Source organism: Pogoniulus pusillus, chromosome 11, assembly GCF_015220805.1.
Source record: "Pogoniulus pusillus isolate bPogPus1 chromosome 11, bPogPus1.pri, whole genome shotgun sequence".
In the NCBI taxonomy this organism is placed as follows: Eukaryota; Metazoa; Chordata; class Aves; order Piciformes; family Lybiidae; genus Pogoniulus; species Pogoniulus pusillus.
The window spans coordinates 9,152,463-9,175,757 of record NC_087274.1 but is presented as its reverse complement, the minus strand read 5'-3'; the positions used below and the strand labels follow the sequence as shown (position 1 = coordinate 9,175,757).

General features: G+C 52.5%; 1 protein-coding gene across 5 annotated transcripts in view; it reads right to left on the bottom strand.

The window, feature by feature from the left end:
- SEPTIN9 (septin 9) overlaps positions 1-23,295 on the bottom strand; it is a 145,684-nt gene that overhangs the window by 36,928 nt on the left and 85,461 nt on the right. For 4 of the 5 annotated variants that reach the window (XM_064150894.1, XM_064150896.1, XM_064150892.1 and 1 more), the window contains one exon: positions 20,968-21,621. In XM_064150894.1, the coding sequence (XP_064006964.1) occupies positions 20,968-21,621 (654 nt within the window). Of the gene's footprint in view, positions 1-1,100; positions 1,145-20,967; positions 21,622-23,295 lie in introns of those variants that run through there. The other variant, XM_064150898.1, reaches the window with a different exon arrangement.

Below are 23,295 nucleotides of genomic sequence, written 5' to 3'. Positions count from 1 at the left end.
CAGAGACCAATGAGGTCTGCCCTGAGCCTCCTTTCCTCCAAGCCAAACAACCCCAGTTCCCTCAGCTGCTCCTCACAAGACTTGTGTCTAGACCTTTCACCAGCTTTGCTGCCCTTCTCTGGACGCCCTCCAGCACCTCGCTGTTCTTCTTGGAGTGAGGGGCATGACTTTATGTGAATGAAAATGCAATCCAGTGAATTATAGCACCTAAGAAGAGCACTAAGGTAAATATTTTTATCAAAACTTGCTTGCCTTCTGCCTCCACAGGCATCACTTTTTCCTGCTGTGCATGGCTCCAAAGCATACCTCAAAAAAACAACAGCATTCCCCTAAAATTCCAATCAGGAAAATAGGGATATCTGGGTTTTTTTTCCATTGACCCTTATAGCAAATGAAAGATTCCTGCAGGCACACCCCACACACAGCCTGGGCTACCGTGACCAACATCCCCCAGCCTCTGCTGCACTCAGGCACAGAAGAAAGAAAACTGCACTTCACAAGTCCAGAGAGTTCCCACCGTGTCACTTATACAAGTTTCAAATCTTCCATCATCAGTGTGCAAAAAGGAGACAAGGGAAAGAAAAGAAGAAGAAAGGAGGGAAAGACAAGGAGAAGAAAGGAGGGAAAGACAAGGAGAAGAAAGGAGGGAAAGGAGAAGAAAGGGGGAAGAAAAGGAGAAGAAAGGGGGAAGAAAAGGAGAAGAAAGGAGGGGGGGGAAAGGAGACGAAGGGGGGGAAGAGAAGGAGAAGAAAGGGGGGTAAGTAGATTTAAAAAGTAATAGGACAGAGGGAAAAAAGGGGAACAAAATAGAGGAAGGAAAAATTCATCTTCCCAGCTGGCCCGGCTGAAACTCGCAGGGGCTGGCCGCGCCCGCATGTAGCTCCCACACACAGGACCAGAACCGGGACCAGGACTGGGACAGAGAGCGCAGCGAGACCCAGCTGGCGGCCCCATAGAGCCCCTGCTGCTCCTGGAGTCTCAGCCCTAGCCCGGTCGGCCGCCGCTTCTTCTCCTCCTCCTCCTCCCGCCGAGGAAAGGCCCCTGCAGCCCCCCCGGGAACCCTCAGCCCCGTCCCCCCCCAGCCCCAGCCCCGCACTCACCCGCGCTGCCGCAGCTCCCGCGTGGGGCCGGGGCCGGAGGCGGCGGCGTGGGGGGGTGGGTGGAGGGAGGGGGTTGGCCGGGGCCGGTTCAAAAGAACCAATTAAAGAGAAAAGCCGAGGAGAGGCTCTCGGGGCGGAGGAAGCGAGGCTCGCTCCTCCGGGGCTGTCCCACGCGTGGGCACCCGCGGCGATGCTGAGGGCAGCGAGTGTCAAGCACACCCCTGACCTCAAGGGCAAGAGCCTCAACATCTGTCCACCCTGGAAAGGTTCAGACCAGCCCTGGCAAGCATCTGGGCATTCTCATTTTCATCACCCGTGTTTTTGGGGGTGCAGAGTGTCCCCAGAGCTCAGGGTGCCTCCAGAACAGCCTGCGGACACCCCTCTGAGACACAGGCAGGGACACACACCCTGGGCACAGACTATGACTCAGATTTGGGGGATGCAGTGTGTGCATGGGTGAAGTGGACAGCAGGAGGCTGCTTTTGAGGAACACCTCCCACATGGGCATGAAGAGCTACAGAAAAGGTTTGGGGAGAGAAGGATTCTCTCCAGTCCCCGCTGGCCTGGTCCCTGCATCACCCACCAGCACCCACAGGGATACTCAGGAGAGGGGTTGCCCCCACTGCTCATCATGACAAGGAGCCATCAAACACCAGGAGGTTCCTTCCCTATGAGTTCATAACCAGCTTCCAGAGCAGGAAACAAGGACATGAGCACGGGCTGTCAGCCCTCCCTTACGTCGTCAGACGTGCACCCCACGATGCTACAGAGACGTGCTTTCCAGGGGAAGGAAAGCAAGAGGGCAGCCAGCAAAGGCCACCCAGCCAGGCAGGCAAAACTGCAGCAGCCTCTTCCCACTGCCCACGCAGATGCAACCACTCTGGGCTTGGGGCAGGGCTCCCAAAGGCAGTTTGGACCCTTTCACAGGCACCAGTCTAACTCTTGCCTGGCATCACCAGCAACCAGGGTCCATTTTCACTGTAAGGCAGCAGGGTCCCAGCCTGCTGGCAGCTGACGTCTCAGGGACTGCCCATTGCCTGGATCACACTGGGGATCACGCTGCCACCTCGTTTCAGCCCCAGGACCTAGCAGCTGTGACTCACCTCTCCTGCTCCCTGCCTGCTCTAGCTGCTCCAGCATATCCCTTCCCAGGGTGAATCCAAGGGGCAGCAGAGCTGAGCTCTGCCTTCTCCCTTAGCACAGGCCCTGACAAAGGTGCCCCTGCCCCAATGCCTGCATTATGTCCTGGGATATTTCCCCCTTGCTAAGCCACTGCTCTGTTTTTGCCTTTCTTACCCTTCAACCTCCCTTGTGCTCACTGTGTGGCCAGGGCTCCAGCTTCCCTGCTCCACATAACTCCTCCCTGGTAGGGCTCTGGAGATCCCGGCACAGCCCTCGCCATCGCTTTTCATTCCCCGAGGCTGGGGAGAGCTCACGCAGCGACTTACTCAGCCGAGGATTCCGAGGAGGCCAAAGCTGCCCCACGTCTGCAAGAGCCAAGGATGCTTCAGCACCTATCGCAGCTGCTGCCCCAGCGACTTCCCCCAGCTTCTGACAAGTTGTGCTCAGTTCCCGCCGTAAAGGTCTCGCAAAGTAAATCCCTCCTGGCTCTCTGCCTCCCTCACTACCAGACATGAAAAGCACTCGAGTTTCTCCCCGGGTAACGCGGGTAGACGCTTCCAACATCAAAGGCACCACACAAAAGTTCTCTCCCCTCCTCCCCGACCCTCCCATGCAGCCGCACTGGGGCTGCCTTCCCTGAAAGCGCGGCAGTCTCGGCGGTTAAGGCGCTGGGGGCACTCGAGATGTAGTTTTGGGGTTGGGTTTCTTTCCCCTGTCTTTCTTTCTTTCTGTTGTTGCTGTTTGGGGGATTTTTAAGCTCAGCCACAAAATGGAGGACTTGGGACAAATTCGAGCCAGGCTCTCCTTTGGGGGCAATGTGAACAGCACGGCGGCGATGGGGCTTTGCCCACTGTCTGGTGCGCGGTCACCCGAGGAAAAGGGGAATGAAAACATTCCCCGTGCCAGTCCTGTCTGCTGGTTGCCCAACACTGAAAGAAGCCACCGAGTGTCCCGAAGCAAAAGCACAAGCACCCTGTGAGGAGCAGATTCACACGCTCTTCTCAGCAGCCTCCGCAGGGCTGCTCCTCCATCTGCAAACCAGAAACAACATCTCCCCCTGCTTTGCGAAGCGCTTTGGTATCTCTACAGCAAAGCAGGGCAAGGGAGGGGTGTTTACCTTCCTGGAAACAGGGAGCAGCATTTACACCCAGAACAATAATAGCCTCAGCACAAAATGCAGAGGGACGGCGAGGAGTGGGGGGGAGGAGAGAGAGCAGTTGCAGACGCAGCCGGAACGGCTGTGGATTCAGAAGACGAGGACGACTAGAAAATAGCTTCCAACGCCACGGGGATTTCAAGAAGTCAGGGGAGCACACGGTTACTTGGCCCACTGAAGGGCGTTCTTCATCCCACACAGCGGTGGTTCCTGCCAGATCACCGCCTGCCCGGGCTGCTGGGTGAATTCTCTTGCTGGAAGATGGAAAGAAGCTTCACTTGCAGGGGGGAGGTGTTTGGGCTCTGCCGTTTCGCACTTGGCCGCGCTCAGGCAGTGATTAATACCGCCCGATGCGCAGATACCAGATGTTCTCGGGGCAGGCTGCGGCGTATCCTAAATTGCACCAAGATGGATTTTTTGGGTAAATTTCAGGGAGTGCTGAGAGCAGGCACTAATGGGAAAGGACAGGTTTACACAGATAGGAAAAAACAACCACAATAAAAAAAGCCTGTGAGGTTATGGACCCGGTCATAAGCTCCCCCCCCCCCCCCATCCCAAGCCTGGTTGCAATGCCATGGGCTGCACTTCTTACAATCAGCAGCTTGCTATTTTAGGGACAGTTACTCCAATTCCTGTTCTTCAGTGGGTCACAAGCTCTGATTTTTGTGTGCTCACAGCAATAAAGACTTCAGATTTGCCTCTGCCTCTCCTGTTCCCACAGGCTTTTCAGCTCTGGGAGTGAGTTGCTGATAGAGGAACAGCAAACACTTGTAAGGTTCAGCCTCTCCATTGTGCTTCCCCAGGGTCCCCCTGCAAGCCCACTCCAAAGCAACCCCCCCCAGCCAAGTGCCTCACTCCATCAACAGCCTCTCCCCACCCCTATGAGGCTGCCTGCTGGGAGGAGCACCCCGAGGTCACCTACACAGGCGCCTGTTTAATTAGAACCAAATCCTATCACGTTGGAGACGTCATTCCAGCTTTCTGGAGGCCGTGCACTGCCCTGCCGTGCAGCTGACCTCAACCAGGGCAACTTCTCCTAGCTCACTGATAGGTTCAAGATAGGCACATCTGCTCACAGTGAGTGGAACTGACACTGGTGGGCTGTCCATCTCCAGGTGAAGCAACTCAATAATTGCTTGAAGACAGGGATCACCTCACTGTGGTGAGTAGCCACCATGCAACATCTGCAGGCCACTGTGGCTCTGCAAGCACAAACGGTCAACAAATACTGAGGTCCAAGTCAAGAGGGAATTTGCTGGAGCGTCTTTAGCACGTTAGAACTATGTGATGTTGAAAAACCTCAGGGTGAGATTTAAGACACTTCTGCTTCTCTTTCCTTGGTTTCTACCTGCTCTGCACCCCTCCTGCTGATCTCACATGTGGGACATGACTGATGACCACAGAAAATCAACTGAGGTGGTCCCAGGACCTGTATATTTTCTCTTTTCTTCCTTGTCCAGGTTTGGGAGCTTGAAGCTGAGGTCTGGATGATTTTTCAAGTTCCTCAAACCAGGTCATCCCCATACTTAAGCCACAGAGGTAACCTTGCTATGGTTCACACACCACTTTGACAGAGCTGCATGCTGCTGATTATGTGATTGGTGTGAACCACTGGCATCACCAGGGCTCATTCTATAGAAGACAAACCAGAGAATACAAAGAGGGTCCAAGGCAGAAAACCACAGTCATAGCTGTGCCTTCTGCTGCAGGCACGAAACAAAGCAATGCTCAAGAGCACTTCCCCTCCCTCAAACTCTACCATCCCCCCACTTATGGAGTCAGACGCACTTGCTGTCAGCAGGGAAAGGTCTAGGCAGGACCTGCAGCCACTGCAGGCATGAGAAATCCCACATCCCATGGGACTGCCTTTTTGTTTCTTCTGTTTTGTCTGGCTGGCACCTAAAGCCTGGCTTGGGTAGAGCAGGAAGGAAGGGTAACCTCTCTGCAGGCTCCCAGTTCCTGCTATAAAGGACTTCATCCAAGTGAAGCCTCTCTCTGTCTCTCCTCCAGCTTTCCCCACCACAGAAACGTGTTGTGCATACAAAACTATCACCCAATTGTGAATTTACACCCAGAAACCAAAAGTAAAAGATCTCTGTTAGGCACTTCTTTGAGCAAAGGTTAAATCAAACCATACACGTCAGCTTTCGCGCACAGGACGAGTGTTTGGCAGCCACTGGGAAGGAACAGGAACGTGGGAATTCCTCCTACAACTTGGCAGCAAGCTCTTCCCCCAGCACAGGAGCCCTCTGGGGTCTGCTCAGCCTCCATCAAGCTCTGAAAGCTCTTATTCAAGGGCTCACTAATCTCACAGGACATCCTGTAGCTCAAGGAGGAGGTTAGATGAGGGGCTGGATGGATTCAAGCTGCCTGTGTGCTGCAGAGAGAAATGGGAAAGGTGGGGTGGCAGATCTGGAGCTGATGGCCTAATCAGCCGTTTGGAGCAACACCTCTCTTCCTACTGAACACAGAAGTGTCTGCAGCAAATTAACTACCATGCTGGCCAAGTGAAGCTGTAACACGAGGTCTGCCTGTGATGGCTCCATCACGACATGACAGAAGCTGCAGTAATATTTCCAAGTTCTTCCTTCTATACCTAGAGGCATCAAAAACCAGCTGAGCAAGGGAACAGGTGCATGATAGCCCACAATCTGAGCATGGTCCTCTCCTGGAAAAGGTTCTCCCCAGCAAGTGCTTCTTCCCCTGTCCACACCCAAACATCAAGAAGACACACCTGGCCCTGGTCCTGCCTGCTCCCAGCAGCAGCAGGACTTGGGCAAGCTGGGGCAAGCCAAACTCTGCTGAAGGACAGCTGGGGTTTGGGTGCAGCTGCTGATGGTGCTGGATGCACAATGCAAGCTTCTACCTGAGGTCCAAAATATTCATGCTGGGCATCTTCACTCAGCAGCACCCCAACAGCAAGACAGGCCCTAGGCTCTCTAAAAATTAATAATGCTACGTAATTTCACCAGAGCTCTCAGGCTGCCAGCATGGCATCCAGCTCCTTCCTCCCATGCCACAGCTACTCCTACCATCCCACTCCCCATGACAGGGCACAGCTCTTCCAGCACCAGGGTGATGGGGCAAGGTTGAGTTCAGAGACACAGAAGAGCTAAGATGTACTTCCTGATAAATACCTAATTCCAGTCAAGCTGTAACACTCCTCGAGGGACTTCAGTATAAATACAGAAGCACTAATATCTGAGAGGTTTTCAGGGGCAGACCTGCACCACAATCACACCAAGTATGGAGCAAAGCAGCCAGGACCTGCTCCCAGATCTCATCATCACCACTCCAGCCTCTGCAGCATGACACAGATTCAGGACTGAGTGTATACAGATGCATGACAGGGGCCAGGAAGGCAGAGTTTGTTTGCTGGGGAAGTGGAGACACCCAGATTAGTAGCTGCAAATGAATAAGCTCTTACTGGATCATCAGGAATCATCATAGGAGCTCCTAGGGAGAGAATCACCTCCAAGAAAGCAGGGCTTGGCTTTAGGTGTGAATAAATACTTCTTCAAATCTACCATAAATGTCTGGTATGTGGTTTGATTTTGAGGTTCACTTTTACCTGTTTATCTCTGTTACACATAATACTTAGCTTTACAGCATACATAGACCTAACATTGTAACAGTAGATGGCATTTTCTGGTCCAGTGGAAGTAGATCAACACACCAAGGGTCACCCCCAGCTTTGTCTCCGTTTTCTACAAGGGCTGAAGAACTCTGGATGCTCTAGACTGCAGGTCCCACTAGATACCCCACGAGTACCTGAGCAGGGGAGGCAGCAATGTGCCAGGTCCCACACTCCCCACCAGCTTCCAAAACCTTTGTGTCAACATGGCCATGATGAAGCAGCTGAGACCCATCACTCCACAAAACCAGAAGAGCCTGCGGTGCTCAGAGCTGCCTTCCGCCCCAGGCTGCAATCTGCAGATAAGGGCAACGGCTTCGCTCTGCAGCCTGCAGGCTCAGAAAGGTCACAGGCCCTGCTGGCTTTGAGGTTTTCCGTTCTGATGGATACAGCTCTTGTTTCTGACACCCTCTTGCAGCCAAGAACAGACAGCACTGCCAATTTCAGTGTGTCTCTGAGGGCTCAGGTCTCCCCTTCTTGTCCCCTCACATCCCCACAGCACTAGGACCACTCTTGGGGCATCGACCATCAGTCATGTTTTTTGTCCTGAGAGAAAAGCATCACTGAGGGCTCCAAGAACAGACTCCAGAGTTTGGGATCAGACAAGGGCTGGAGAGAAAACTTAGATGAAGAGCAGTGGAGAAACCAGTTGTGCTTCCAACCTCACCAAGGGAAAGCTTTCTAACTGAAGAAGTCACATCCTGATGACTCAGAGTCGTTCAACCCCCATTACAAATCAGTTCCACCATGTGAGAGGAGGGAATTGTAGGAAACAACCCACGTGGAGAGAAGGGCTGGGAGAAGAAGCCACCACACTGCTCCTGGGGTCTTTTATGGCCCTGGTAACTCATTTGCTGCCAAGACTTTCAACCAAATGACACATGAAGTGCCTCAGCTCCAGCAAGGGACCCCTGTGAGCAGCAGAGTGGTCACACACCAGGTACTGCTGTGTCTACCAGTCGAGACAAACCCCCCCCCTGAAGCTCAGCACCCCTCCTTCACCCTGTGTGCCAGTGAACAGGGCACCAACAGTCACACCTCACCAGACTCTTCCTACAGCCCCAACACACAAAGCCCAGAGCTTCTGGAAAGCATCCTTAAAATAACCCCTTTAACAGCCCTCTGGGTTGCCAGCCCCAGAGAGCAGGTACAGCCTAAGGGCCGAGGAACAGAGATGCCAAGTCAAAGCATGAAAATGTCTGGTTTCTTCTTTTCATCTCACAGGTTTTGTCTTTGAGGACCAAGGAGCAACAAGCCCTGACAGCTTGCCCAGGCCAAGCTCTCTTGGTCTTTAGCCTTCTAGGGCAAAGGCTGGGTGTTGAGTTTAGAGCTCAAGGGATGTGGGCAGGTCCAGTGCAGCCCCACTCTACCCAGTGCAGGATGGACATCCTCACACCATCCCATGCCCCTCCCCTGCGGCACAGTGCACACAATGCCAGGGCAAGGCAGGGCCCAGGTCTCACAGAAACTTGCTAGAACTCCGTGCTGGGGCCCCAAATTGCCCATTTATTTCAGATTTAAGACAAGCTGAGCAATCAGCTTTGGCCTCCCTACGGACCTGCGGTCCGGCGAGACGAGCGCTGCCCCCTGCCCTGCACAGTGTCAATGAGGCCTTTCCAGGCTCTTCCCAAACTTTTCCATGCCTCTCCCACTGCTGCAGCCCCAGAGCTCAGCATCCCTCTGCGAGAGCCGTGGGAAGGGGGACACGTCCTGTGTGGGGACACGCTGGCCTGCAGTCACAGGGAGAGAAGGGCTGGGAGGAGGACCCTGGAGGTCAGCAACAAGGAGAAGAAAAATAAATCAAGAGTGCAGCGATTTACACAGCAGCATTTGCTCCTTCCTGCAGACCCACAGCTTCACCACAGCTGCTCAGCAGACGCTGGGCATGCTGAATAGCCTGAAGGAAAGAATATTCCTTTTCTAGTGAATCCCTCCCCCATCTTCCTTCTCCAAGCACACAGAGAGCCCCATGGACCCCAGGATGCTGCCTGGATATCTGCTTCACTGGCTCCATCCACGAGGTTTGCTCTGGGATGGGGTGAGCAGGGCAGCAGCAGGCTTTGACCCAGAACAACTTGGACAGCAAAGCTTCTTCATCCCACCACTGTTCTGCATGATCATCCTCCTGGTCCCTGCAGCGTTGCAGCCATATGGCAAACAGTGATGGCTCCAAGGTAAATAACGATTTCTGCCCCAAAACAATCACAGCATCTGACCTTCAGGTCCTGCAGCCCCAACACAGCCCATCCAGCCCACCCCTCCACTCCAAAACTCCAACCTGCATGGAGCAGTGCCTGGGGCTACCTTACCCCTCCCCAAGCTTTAACCAGTTCCAGCAGGTTGGGCAAGAGGAGTGGGCACTGCTGATGTACTATAGGGCTGCTCACACAGCTTTCATCCAGCTGTAACTACTTCTGGGATTTTAATCAACTTCACCTTCTCTCCTCCAAGTTTGTCAGCCAAAACTTTCCAGAGGAAAAGCAGCCCATGGAAAAACCTGGGAAAACAAACAGAGAGTACACAGCCAAATCCCTAGCCCCAAGGGCTGTGCTGCTCAGGGTTTAGTGGGGTTATGAGCCGTGGTGAAAGGTGAGCATCAGCAAGTTGCTTCCCCCATCTCTCCAAGCACAGAGCTGCTGGCTGAGGCTAGCACCTATCCCCTCCTGATCCTTGCTCATGCAGAGCAGCCCAAGGCTCTCACCACCTCACACGAAATGGTACAGGAAAAGAAGAGGTCAAAGAGGAAGGCCAGGGAGGGAGAAGTTTGGAGCACAGCATAATGCTCCATTCATGGTAAACCCACCCAGGACAGCACCCACACACCCTGTCTCTGGAGATAGAACAACACCTCCCAAAGTAACTCAGGTCCTAGCACAGACATAACAAGTCTGATTTTTCTTCCATTATGAGCAATTTTATCTTAAGAGGAAGTCAGTGCAAGCAAGCTCCGAAAGATGCTGCAGAGAAAAGCTCTGAACCATACCCTGCCTGCTCTGCCTGCAGCTCCCACCTCATCCCCCCACCGTGGGCTCCCAGCCACAATGTAGGTAGGTTTTAGCCAACTGATAACATTTTCAGTGAAATTACCTAAACCTCCATGCTCTACCCAACAAACTGAGCTTTGGAGGAGCTTTCTTTAATGAGGTAGTGATATCCAGCAAGCTGAACTACATCTGAAGATGTGACAGCCATGAGAGAGCTCCAGCAAAGAGCTCCACAGAACCATTCCTGTCCTTCCACACACTGCCTACACACAAGCATTCTGATTTCGTTTCTGCCCTTGTGCATTTAAGGAAGCAGTATTTCACACTGAAGGGAGGGAAACACTGTCCCGGTCTGCCCAGAGAGGTAGCAGATGCTCCACCTCTGGAACTATTCGAGGTCAGGCTGGATGGGGCTGTAAGCAACCTGATCTGCTTAGAGATGTCCCTTCTCAGTGCACGGGGGTGGGTCTAGATGAGCTTTAAAGGACACATCCAACCCGAACCATTGTATGAGTCTATGATACCATGATACGTCCTGGACAGACGGACAGCCAGTTGCTATTCCCTGCCTGGCCAGGTAGATGGTGCTCAGCCAGCATGAAGAGGGAAAAGCTGGAATGAAGTTGCCTCTGATTAAGCCACTAACTCAATGTGGGTTCTGCTGACAGACGTGGAAGGTCCTGCACCAGCCCCAAACAGACAGAATCGACTCAGACCCCGATCATCTGCTTTAGACTTTGGCCTTTCCCTTTGGGCTGGAGGGCGGCAGACAAAGTGGCAGCAAACATTTCATCCAAAGCAGTGCTTTCCCAACTCTCCTCTTCTGCTGACACGCTGAGCCCCACCTTTGACCAGCTCTCCCCACACGTTTCCCACGAAAGCAAAACACAGCAAAGCCCTGCGGAGCAGGAAACCATTTGCCCTTTTTTTTTCACTACAAAGTCGGGGCTGAGGGATTCCAGAGGGGTACAGGCAGGGCCCCTCATCCTGCCAGCAGCTGCCAAGAGCAGGCAGCAGGGGGGTACAGCCTCTCCATCTCATCACCCCAGGGTCATGCTCCTCTGCCGTGCCGGATGTAGGATGTCTAATATTTCTCCACTTCTGTTTTAACACTCACACCATCTTGGGAGCAGGAAGCTTAAGCCATTTCCTGCAAGGCATTGCTCTGCCATTCAAATATTTTCAGCTTTGGTGTGAGCTGTTTTAAAACCCAGCCTGGCAGCTGGAAGTGTGAAACGAGAGGAGGGGCTTGTGCAGGGAAAATTCAGTTTGCAAAACCAATCTCCAGTCCCTGCTGCTGCAGAGCACAAAAACACATACTGCCCTAGGGGGAAAAATAATTTTGACTGTTTAAAACTGAGAAGGAAAAGCAGAAACTCAAAACAGTGCTCTCTGTGTCCCTCCCAAGGGATGCAGCACTGCTCCCCAGCACAATGCCACAGCCGTGTCTCCCCATGCCCCTGCAGCCTGCAACTGGAGCTTTGCTCTTTCAGTGGAGCCCAAATGACGGCTCTGGTGTGCTTGCTCTTCAGATGACCATCCCATAGACAGCCTGTCCCACAAATGGGCTGAAATAACCACAGAGACCCTTCCTGCCTCTCTGAGTTAAAAGTGAAATTCTCATTCCCTGTAGCTCCACAGAGCAATTTCAAGCCCATGTCAGTGGAGCTCAGCCCCATCCCATCACTCAGCAAGCAGCAGTCACCGCCTAGCCCCATCCTTTCTCACCCTGCTTAAAGTCATGCATGCAGAGAAAGGATCCAGTGCTGCGCAGCACCCTGCAGAGCCCCTTTTCCAGAGAGGAAGACCCTGGTCATGCTGCCCAGGGGTTTTGAACAGAGCAGGACCAAGGTTGAAGACTTTTGGACAGGGGTAGTGCCAAAAAGCAGCATCCAGGAAGAGAAGGGAGGTAACACTCTGCTTTTTGCTTGCTATGAAGGAAGACCAGGGAGCATTGCTGCTGGTGACACCAGCACTAGCTTCAGCCTCAAGGTCCTGCAAGCCCACAAACATGGGCTCTGAGGAGATGCTGGCTGGTGGTGGCCAAAGGAGGCAAATGGATGGCAGCCCATCGCCTGCTGCTGTCCCTGGCTGCTCCAGCCCATGTGCCACATGTGAACCCCAGGCATCTCCTCTCACGTTTCCTTCCCCAGGTGACATGCGCAGACACACGGCCTCGCTACAGGGAAACAAAGCCAAGCCCCAGGGCCCATGCAAAGGCCTTTGCTTCACTAAACTCCCACCCACTGGGTCTCCTTTGGAAGACTTTTCTGCCTGGGAAGTGAAGCCACAAAGCAGAGAGGAAAGCCCAGAACTCCTCCAGGGCCCCACAGGAACCCTTCACCTCCCAACCTCAGGGTGTGCGCTCCTGGGCTGTAAATAAACTTTTATTTACTACACAAAGTAGGGCAAGGAGGACCCTGAGGGACAGTGGGAGGAACATCAGCTTATGGCAGGATTTCAGATTTCATCTGATTCCACAATGGAGTCCTGGAGACCTCAGCAGTAGCTGCACAGAGCGTGGCAACAGCTCTCCTGTGGTCACATCCCACCCAAGTCCTGCTTGTCTCATCATTTCCAGTCCAAACAGGAAGGCACAGCTCTGCCCAGCCACCATGCACCCAGGATTGCCAGGTTTGGAGAAAGCAAGGCTGGAGAAAATTCACCTCCCACATCCCACAGGGCAACACTCCACCAGTCTATCCTCTGCAGATGAACCTTGATGGATCTAATGCTGCCCTCCAGAACCACCCACATCTCCCTGCTCCCAGCACTCATGTGCTGCATTATCAAGATCTCCACATTTCAGAGCCTAAAGCTTGGGCATCATCCTCAGCACTCAACTGCATCCTCTCATCTTCTCCAAGGCCATCAAAATGGGTGGACAGGGGATCTTGGGGGTGGAGTGACCCCAGGGAGGACCACAACAGCCTGTGAACTTGGCCTCCTACTTCCACCCCATTTATCTGCATGTTGGGCTGCAGGAGGAAGCGAGTTCAGCCAGAGTTTGTCCAAACAATTATGTTTTATCAGAAAAGCTGCTCAGATCTACTCTTTTTTTTCCCCAGGACAAATCTGGACAAGTCCAAGGTAATCTCCATTCTCCTTCCTATCTGCACAAGATGGAAGTAGGGGAAGAGGACATGAGGCAAAGAGCATTCAAAAACCCTGCCACTGCCTGTTCCACGTCCCTCAGTGTTAGCAGTCTCCATCACTCATAAATCAGCAGGGAGCATTCATCCCCCCATCTGCTCCCCACACATCCAAAGTTTGCCTTCCAAATCTTCTTTTCCCCTGCAAACCACAGGTTTTCCAGATTTAGGAGAAAGCAGATTGAAGACCAGAGTAGGCTGGAGAAGGTTCTGAAACAGAAACCATTTGATAGGCTCTCTCTCCTCCTGGGTAGCTGAGGACCTCTGTCTTTGTAGCCAGCAGGCTGGCTAGGACAGCTTCTCCCATCCTGCACGACCCCACTGTGCCTCTGCAACCTGGACCAGTTCTTTCCTACACATCAGCTGAACTTCGAAGAAGAAAGGACTTAATGCAAGGACTTAACCCCAGGCATCTTGGTGTTCACCAGTTCCTTGCTACAAAGTAGAAACTGAAGCAAGTAGAGGGATTTACTGAGGACAATGAGTAAGTGAACAGCAAAGACAGGATCCTGGCCAGACTCACAGTCCATCCAACCTTTTGTCCTCTTCTCAGTGTTCTTCTGCCTACCAGTCCCTGAACTTCTGCTACAGATGGCAGTGAATTGCCCATGAATTCCCCAGGTATGTGATGGAGGACATCAACCTCTGTGCCATAACAGCATGAGCCTAGGCTTTCACAGCTTCAGAGACTGTAACCAGGGACTCATCCTGTAGTTTCATGCACCAGAGCAGCAGAGAAGGGCTCAAAGGACACCAGCAGCAGAACACAGGACAACCTCCCAGATGAGAGCAAATAACAAGCAAAATAAACAAAAGTTCCCATCCAAACTCATAACATGCAGGCAAAGCAAACACAAGTAGAGGCAGCAAAGACAACTGTGATATGCTGCCAGATCTACCACCACACGTGAAACATGCCCCAGGTGCAGTCACACTGGAGTTGAAAGCAATGCCCAAGTTAAGACTTAGAATAACTGAGAAAGCTCCTTTCAAGAGCTTAGGTACCATTAACTTTTTACCTTTTGGGATTCCCATCTAATCTTCCTCCCCTGAGATCTCCCCAAACTTAGCTTTTCTTTAAGAGAGAGCAGGAATCTCTGACCAGCTCCATGAACAGGAGAGGGAAGAAGATAGAGCCACCATAAAAGGTTACAGTGCTACTGCTAAGCATCAAAGACAATCTGACCTGTGCACTTAAGTAAATGATTGTCCCCAGCGACCTGGCTGCAGAACCTGACACAAGGGCACCAGGTTTGCAGGGAGGCTCTCAAGTACTGTTGATAACAAGGGATTAGAGGCTTGCCCAGTTCTGTCCTGCTGCAACATCTCTTTTCACCTCTGTTTCTTTGACTCTGGAAATAACATAGGAAGGTGAAATTTGACTTGCCCAAATGAAGACATCTCCAGCTGAACTGAAGGCCCTCTTTACGTTCAGTGGAAAATCATAAGCTTTTGAGGACACAGTTCACAGCAGCCTAAAGGAGACATCCAGATGATTAGCTCAAGTGCAGACATCCCAGGTGAGACAAGGTGAAAGCCATGCAGTACATATGGATGAAGTCATGTGCATGGATTTCAGTGGGATCACTCCCTACAAAAGTGTTGCTCAGAGATGAACAAAGGTTGAACTCCCAAAGACACAAAAGAAGGTAGGTGCTGAGCTCTCACTAAGTACTTTTAAACCCCTTGGAAACACTACCCAGGGACCACACTAGAGCTGCAACATGGAAAGCCTCTGCAGACCCAGAATTCAGAGAACACCCAGGGGCTGGTAAGACCACCCAGCTCAGACGTCATCTGGACACTGTCTCTTGGGTTGAAAAGCTAAACATAAATCCAAGGTTATGGTCATACTTGCTTGAGCATCAACAATCTTTGAACTCAAAGCTGTTGAAAGATGCTTCATTTCACTCTCTCTGCTGTACAAACTGCCTTTGCTACACAAACCCCAGCCCATTTCTTCCACCCAGAAGAAACTGCAGACAATACAAGCCAAGGAGCAGCCAAGCAACCAGAAGTCCCCATGCTGTCACTTCTGAGCTGGCACAGCCGCCTCAGATGGCTTGTAAAAATCATTTGCTTTGCAGAAATGCCTAAATATCTGCTGCAAAGCTATGTTGTTTGCAAAATGTTTGGGACCAAACCTTTCAGGCCAGCTTTGTCTCTCAGTATGTCTGGTCCCATCCTCATGCCAAGACACATCAAAGCAATTCAGGAGAGGGAAATTCTGATGTATGTGACCCTGCAGAAACCCAGGGAACTTCTACACAGAGCCCCCTTCAGAAGACCAACAAAATGAATGGCTCAAATTCAACAAACGTGAAGGAAAGCAGCCCTCTCCCCAAGCCCCTCCTTCAAAACCTGTAACAGATGTAAGAAAAATTGGGCCCAAAGTAGCCTGAGCACAGGCTGCAATCCAAGCCCAGCTGCTTCTTCCATTTATAGCCACATTCACTTCAGCTTTGTCGCAGCATCTTGGACAATACAGAAGTGGCTGTTTGTTTGCTGAGGGAGTAAAGAACACAACTGGCTTGCTGTCAAGTTATGTTTTCTTGCTCACAACAATGTTTGATCTTCTCCAAACGAAGTTATCTTTCTATAATCACAATTCAGTTCCTTAAGTCCCTTTAACACAGTTTATAGAGTTGGCACCATATCCAGCCTATGGTGTCCCTTCAAATACTGGCCAACAGAAACATCTCAAGCAGGGACAGAGGTCTAGAAATAGTTTAGAAGAAAATGATTTCTTAACTACAGAAAGTTCATCACCATTGCCATCACTTCCCTCCCCCAGCAGACTGCAGAGAAGTCACAAAATGAGAGGCCAGACCTTACTGCAGGAGATCAAAGCAAACTCTCTGTTTTATCTTGGTCAAGATAACAGATTTTATTTGCCTTATCAGCCTATAGGATGATTACCCCAAATGTGAGAAAGCTTGAGGATGCCAAAGGAGTTGCTGGGCGGGGAGCATGTTCCCCAGCACGACTGCCATGGACTTCAGACATGCAGATACCACGAGATAAACAGGGAAACTCTCAGGTCTGGTTCTTACATGCCACCCACAGCTCAAGTTCCATCTCTCATCCCCTTCCAGTGTCACTTATACATAGCAAACCCAAGGGCAGAAGTGCTCACCTGTGTACCTTAGCCCAGCAAAGGCCCCTCTCTGCTCCAGGGCTGCCCAGAAGGCAGTGGCTGCCCCAGCTTGTGTGCATGGAGGTGCAGAATGCTGCAGATGCACAGGGCTCACACCCCAGAACAACCCCATGAGACTACAGGCAGTCTCATGCAGATATCATGCAGGTAATCACTTTCTGCCTGGAAGAGGAGGCTCTGATCTCTACAGAGAGACATTCAGCCTTAGATGCTTCCTGCAAGATTCAAGAAGCAATGACATTGATGCATGACCTACCTCACAGACCTTACCCAGCGATGGAAGAGACCTGTCGGCCTGTTAAGAGAGAACTCTGCAGTTCAGCATCCAAGGGGTCACTCTCTCCTGGTCTTGAACTACATGAGGAAGGCAGGGGAAGTGGGAATCCTGACATTTCCTGTGGGAAACTATTCCTTTGCATAATGCATCTCCACTGGAGAGATCAGTGATTTTCCTACAGGCCCTCAGGGACCACTAACAGCACAAAGGAATTCTCCCTGTGTTTGCCCCGGGTCTGGCTGCCCACACTGGAGACCAGGGACAGGCAAGCTGCTGCCCACGGCATATCCTCTGTGGCTGGAGCACCCACACGGCACCACCACCGTGATGGTATCCATACCAACTGTGCCCACACACACACAAAGAAGGGGATGTGGCAATGTCAGTGTGACCGGAGCTGAATGTGACACAGTAAGTTTGGGAACAATCTACTTGGGGGGCAAAACTGTACAGCAGAAGTACCACCACATTTACATGACCTGGCCTCCTCCTTGACATTGCAAAGCATTGTCAAGCTCTGGAACAGGCTGCCCAGGGCAGTGGTGGAGTCACCATCTCTGGAGGGGTTTAAAAGACATGGAGATGTGGTGCTGAGGGACATGGCTTAGTGGTGACCTGGCAGTGCTGGGTTAATGCTTGGAGTTGATGATCTTAAAGGTCTCTTCCAGCCAAAACAATTCTATGATTCTATGACATCCTCAGTGCCCAAAACACACCCCAGAAGGAGCTGAGGTGTGCTGGCTGCTCCCTGTAGAGCCAGGGGCCGAGGGCACAGTGGGAATGGGACAGAAGGAAACGCCCAGCCCCACTGCTGCCCTCTCCCAGCTCACGAGGCACACTCGTCTCCCACACACATGCTCCCACTCCTTCATTCCAAGTCACTGGCTCTGCAGATCTCCATTTTTCCAGATTATCTCATTTTTGGCACCTGAGCTCACTAACTGAGGCCCTGTGTTTTCCCTCCACTCAGTATAGCAGGCTGTAAACACTTCCCCTTACAAATAACAACAACAAAGCAGAGCCTGCCCCCAGCCCCAGCCTGTCAGCTGCTCTGGAGGAGATGTTTCCCTCCAGCTTTCCTCCCCGGGCACAGCTGAAGTGCAGCACACCCTAGGGAGCTGGAAACCATTACTCACCGCAGCTCCTCCTCGCTGCAAGGAGCATCACTGTGTCAGGAGTTGTCCAAATCTCAGCAACTCCCAGCTCCATCCACCAGCTCAGCTCCATGCTGGCCAGGATACCACAAGGCTGGGGTGGTTTTGCTTCTCCATCACTGGGTGTCCATGGCAGGATGCAGGCCAGAGGCTGGCACTGGGGGACACCAGGCTGCATCCCCCACCATAGCCTTCCCAGGACACAGCAACAAGTCCCTGGCTTTCAGCCTTCACAAGGAGCTAAGGGAAGCTGAAGGTTACTCTTTTTTGGTATTTTAATGTTTGGGGGTTTTAATTTTAGCTCAGGTCTAAGTGAGTCTCTAAAAAGGACAAGTCCTAAAGGAAAAGCTTTCCATAGGAGTCCAAGGCAGGAAAAAAAAAGTGAAAAAGTTGAACTGCTTTGCTCTCTCGATGCCATCCTGTAGAGACATCACTTCCCCTCACCTTTATCTTTATTTTCAATTGTTTGTGCCTCTTACAGTGTCACAGAATCATTTCCAACCACCAAGTCCAGCCATTACTCAACTCTACCAAGTCTAGTGCTAAACATCTCTGCATCTTCCTGCCCCTTGCATATCCTCCCCTTGCCTACACCTGCTGCCCAGCTCTGCTCAGATTGCTCTGATGACTCCAGCTGTAGCAATCCTGCCCAGTCATCCCATCACATTTCCTCACCCCAGCTTGGGAGCACCAGCACAAAGTCCAACATTGCCACCCTGCTGGTGCAGTGGTACATCACACCCATGATGTGCACTCATGTCCCACGTCCCTGTCACCAGTGCTCCATCTCAACATCAAACCCACAGGAGAACAGCCAATGCTCCCCAGGGCATGCAGGAGGGCATGAAAAGGACTCGGAGAGGAGGAATATTTCTCGCTCTTCTGCTCCATGAAGACACCTCCTGCCCTGCTCCCACCTTGAGAACCACTGCTCCAGAGCAGGCTCAGCCCACGCCACCAGCCATGACAGCCTAATGAAGTTCAGTGCTGTAATTAATCCTTTCCTTTGCGGTTTGCCCTTCTCCTTCGACCGGCCTCTTCCTGCACAACATGCTCTCCTGCATACCTCTGGCAGTGGGACAAGGGGTGAAAGACAAGGCAGCTGAGCCCTGGCAGCTGGGGAAAGGCAAGTCCCAGCACAAGGCTGAGGGCAGCTGGAGGCAGCTGCCTGCATCCCCTGCTCAGCTGTTTGCACTGGAGGCACACTGAGCAATGGGATCGAGGGGCATCCAGTGCCACAGCAGCATCTCAGGTGCTGCAAACCCTGGGAGCAGTGCGAGACATCAGGAGTTCATGCCTTAGGTTGTCTCTGCTGCAGACATCGGGGAGCCAACATTTTCACCTGGGAGGTTGTGGTGAGGCCAGAGCTGCAGTGGAGCTGGCAAGCACTGGCAATGTGCCTACACTCATCTGCAGGGATCCCTGAGGATCCCTGCTTAGCCTCCCCAATTCCTTTGCATGCTTACAGCAACAAGGAGGGATGCCATCCACCCAGCCAGCATCACACTTGTGTGGCTTTTGTGAAGCAGAAGGAGAAGTGCTCTTGACATGGGGTCCTGCACAAAAGCAGCCCAGGGAAACCTCAAGTCATGGCAATGGAGGAGGTTGGAAGTGAGCGGGCACAGGGCACAGGCTCTGGCAGCAATTGGGCTGTATGTCCATGCCCACAGGGAGGGAGATGGAGCTAGAGCTCTCCCTGCCCTTATGACTTTGTCTCTTGGCTCTTCTTAGAGTTATAAATTCCATAAACCCAAACAAATGACTGAAAGCTTCTTTTGTACCAGGACCCAGGACTGGCTGGCTCTGCAAGGCAGACCCCAGACAGCTGGGCTCTTGGGTAAAACTCATCCCCAGCAGCTGTCCTGGGCTTCTGGTATCCTTTTGGGATGCAGAGAGCCCTCCCTCCTCCACTCTGGGCAGCTGAGGGATTCAGCAGCTTAGATAGCCTTCTGCTCTTAAAGTGCCCAACCATCTGCAGTTCAGAGCTGGGGAAGCTCAGAGCAGCTCAAACCCAGCAGGACATGGCTGAGCATCCACCCATAGGAGATGGGCCTCTTGGGCACCACACAGATGGCAGCTGGGGACAAAGAGCCCACAAGAGGGGCTAACTCCATCATTGGGCTGCACCTTAGAGCTCAGCCATGCCCAGCTGGAGATGAACCAACCTCCCAGAGGTGCTCATCCACTCCTTAAAATCCAGCTCAGAGAAGCCACATTTAAGCCACATGCATGCACAGCAAAAAAAACCAACATTCAAGTCTTGTGAGTTCAGAATTAGCTCCACTGACTCCTGATTCGATTGTAGATCATGAGTACACACCACAACAAACCCTGGTTCATCCACAGACCTTGTGTGACCACAGGGCTGCACCCAGGGCGAGGAGATGGAGCAGGAGGCCATCCTATGGTGGAGCAAGACAAGGCCACGTGGTGCAGCTCCAGAGCCAGGCATGGACCTCCCAGGTCCTGGCTTGGCCACCACACATCCTCCCACAGGCCCATGGAGAGATACAGGGTGGGGAGGTGGTGCCCTCAAGCTGACCGCTGCATCCCTCGCAGGAGAGAGCTCGCGGGTGATGGGGAACGGAAAACTCATTAATGGCCCAGGAGAGGCAAAAACAATCTCTCTAAAGCTCTGGGGAGAATAAAGGACAGCTGGTGGGGGAGGGAGCTGCCTTTAACATGGGATTAATTGAAAACAAGATAGAGCTGATACACGCCAGGGCTCCAGTTTAATAGTGGCTCTGGTCCACGAAGTTATTAGACTTTGATTCCAGGGCCAAAAACCCTCTGACTCCTGCAAATGAAGACACAGTTTCTGCCCCAGAGCCATAAGCAACAGCACTAAACAAGACACCACAACGATGCTTCCACCACCACCACCTCTCCAGCACCTCAGAGGCTTTTCCAGATGCTGCACAGGTAGGTGGGTCTGCACACAGGGCCTGAACTGACTGCGTTGTTGCATTCTGCAAGCAGCCAGACTTTGGGCATTCTCTTTTTTACTTCCTTACAGGCTTGACAGCATTTTTTACCCAACCTGACAGCTCCTTCAGCCAGCATAAACCCAAGGATAACAGCTACACATGCAGACACATCTGAGCACAGATCCAACACCAGGCTTAGAGGACAACAGCACTGGAGCTGAAAGCGCAGCACCCACCACTCGGTGACCCTGAGGCAGGTCACAACCAGTACCTCACCCAAGCAGCTGCCCCGAGCTGTACTCACCTTCTTCTCTCTTTGGTGGGCTCTCCATCAGCACTGGCTGTGGCTTTGGCTCTGCCTGGGGAGGCTGGGTGGCCAAAGGAGGCTCCGAGCTCTCCACCTGCCGCGCTGGTGGGGCTGGGACTTCGGCAGCCTTCGCTACCTGAATTTCCACGCGCTTGGTGGCCGCGTCGGGCACAGAAGCGTTGCCCACCTCAGCTCTTCGTTGAGGCATCTCAGGGATCTTTGATGGGGGAGTCTCCACCCTCCGGAGACTCGGCTCCTGGGGCTTGCCGAGGATGAGCTCAGTCCTCCTTGGGGTGGGCTCAGGGGGTTTGTGCCCCAGCCCATCTGCTCTTTTGAGGCCAAACCTTGACACCCCTGAGTTCTCCACCTGCTTGGACTGGATGTCAATGGAGATTTCTGTTCTTCTGAACACCGGCTCGGACAGTTTGGGTCCAGAGAGCTCCACTCTCCTCAGAGAGGGCTTGGGTGATCTTTGGCCTGTGAGGTCCGCATGTCGGGCAGATGGCTCCAAATTCCTGGCGCCGAGTTCCTGAAACTTCTGTGTGGAGCTGGACACAGTGGACCTAAGAAGGGGGTTTGGGGTCCGTCTTTGTGGAGTGGAGGAATTTGAAGACTGATCTACCTCCTCGACCTCAAAGGATCTTTTCAGAGCTGAAAAACATGAAAAGAGTTCAGAATTTAGTTACCACCTACCTGGGCGTCTCAAGATGCTTACAGATGCTGCCTGAGGCTCATAACCTCTATTCTGCTCCTCTAGCTGAAGGTTCATAATCCTATTTAACACAGGTGGGAACCAAGGGCCAGGCTCTTTTCAGACAAGTTACAAACCCAGTAACAAAACTGGAATCAGAGTCAGGAAATTCAGTCCCAGAACAGAAACCACCCCAGTGCTGCCCTCCATCCCATCCACACCCCACATGTGGGTGGACTGAAGCAGATGGCCACAGCACAGCAGTGGACTCAAGGGCAGCCATCCAGCTCCTACTGCCTCCCATTCCCTCTCACATTCAAAGGATGCACAGAAAAGCACAAGCTTCCCAGTAAGCATTGCCAGCAAAATCCAAGTTGGACCCAGGAAAACATCCCAAGAGAGCACCAAATCCATAGAAATGCACTAAAGGTGGCAGCCACAGAGGCTCAAATCCTTCAAAACAAGCCCAGAGATCACTTGAGCCAAAGGCTGAAGTGTTTTGAAAACACCAGCATGAGACTTGGATACAAGGAAGAGGCCAATTGAGAGGCCTTAGGGACATCCTAAAATCTAAACATCCTCATTCCCACTTCACCAACAGGGCAGTCAGACACAGATGGGCACAACATCAGCTTGGATGTTCTGATTTACACTTGCCCCAGCACCACACAGGGTCTGTCCCTGTGCTTCCAGCTGCAGTGCAGCAGAAGCACAGAAGACTGGCATTCAGACCAGTGCCTGTCATTTGGCTCTGCCTGTCACACAAGCCCACCTCAGCACACAGAGTTTGCAGACTACATAAAAATGAAGCCCCCAAACCCCCATGCTAGAAGCATGTCCAAGGAAACCTGACAGTCATTGGTGTCAGACTGTCAGCCTGGGGGCAAACAGCACTGCTGAAGGAAGTCTCCATCCATGGAGTGAGGTTCCCCTCCCAGTCATACAGATGAGGGCCAGTAGCTGCTTGATCATGTCCTGGCTCATGCCTAGACATCCATGTGTCCTCCACACAGCCCTTTCCACCCCACTTCAGCCAAACCTCTTGAAAAAATTAGATGCTGGGAAGCCTATCAGCAGGCAGCCAGCCAGGTACAAACAAAGGATTGAACTTCACACGAAGGAGGGAAAAGCAGAGAACCACTGCTGGATCCCACCAAAATGGGTTGTCCATATGCCTTGTGGCTCACAGCACCCAGGCAACACCGTCAGGGCAAGATGAGACACAGCCCCAGCGTCCCAAGGCAGTCCCCATGGGGTGAGGCTGAGCCCCAGTGGCAGCCCCAGTGTGATGACCAGCACAAGCATCAGTAATGAGTCCACCCATCCTTTACATCAACAGGATCATATCAGTGAGATTTAGCCTATAAAAACTTGGGCTTGAGATCACACAGGATGCAGGGGGAGAGACTGGAGCACAGCCTTCCCTTGTCCCAGCATGTCCACCCACTCCCAGCCACCCCTGGGGTGGAGCTGGAGAAGAGCCAGCATGTATGTGGGAAGCTACTCTACTCTGTGGGGCTGCTCTGACCCCCTGGGGCAAGGCCAGGAGGCCTGGGGACCCTCGACTGCTCGGACACATCCGTTCACCAGAGAGAAGCCATCTGGCACGGCCGGGGCCAGCTGGGGGGATTGTC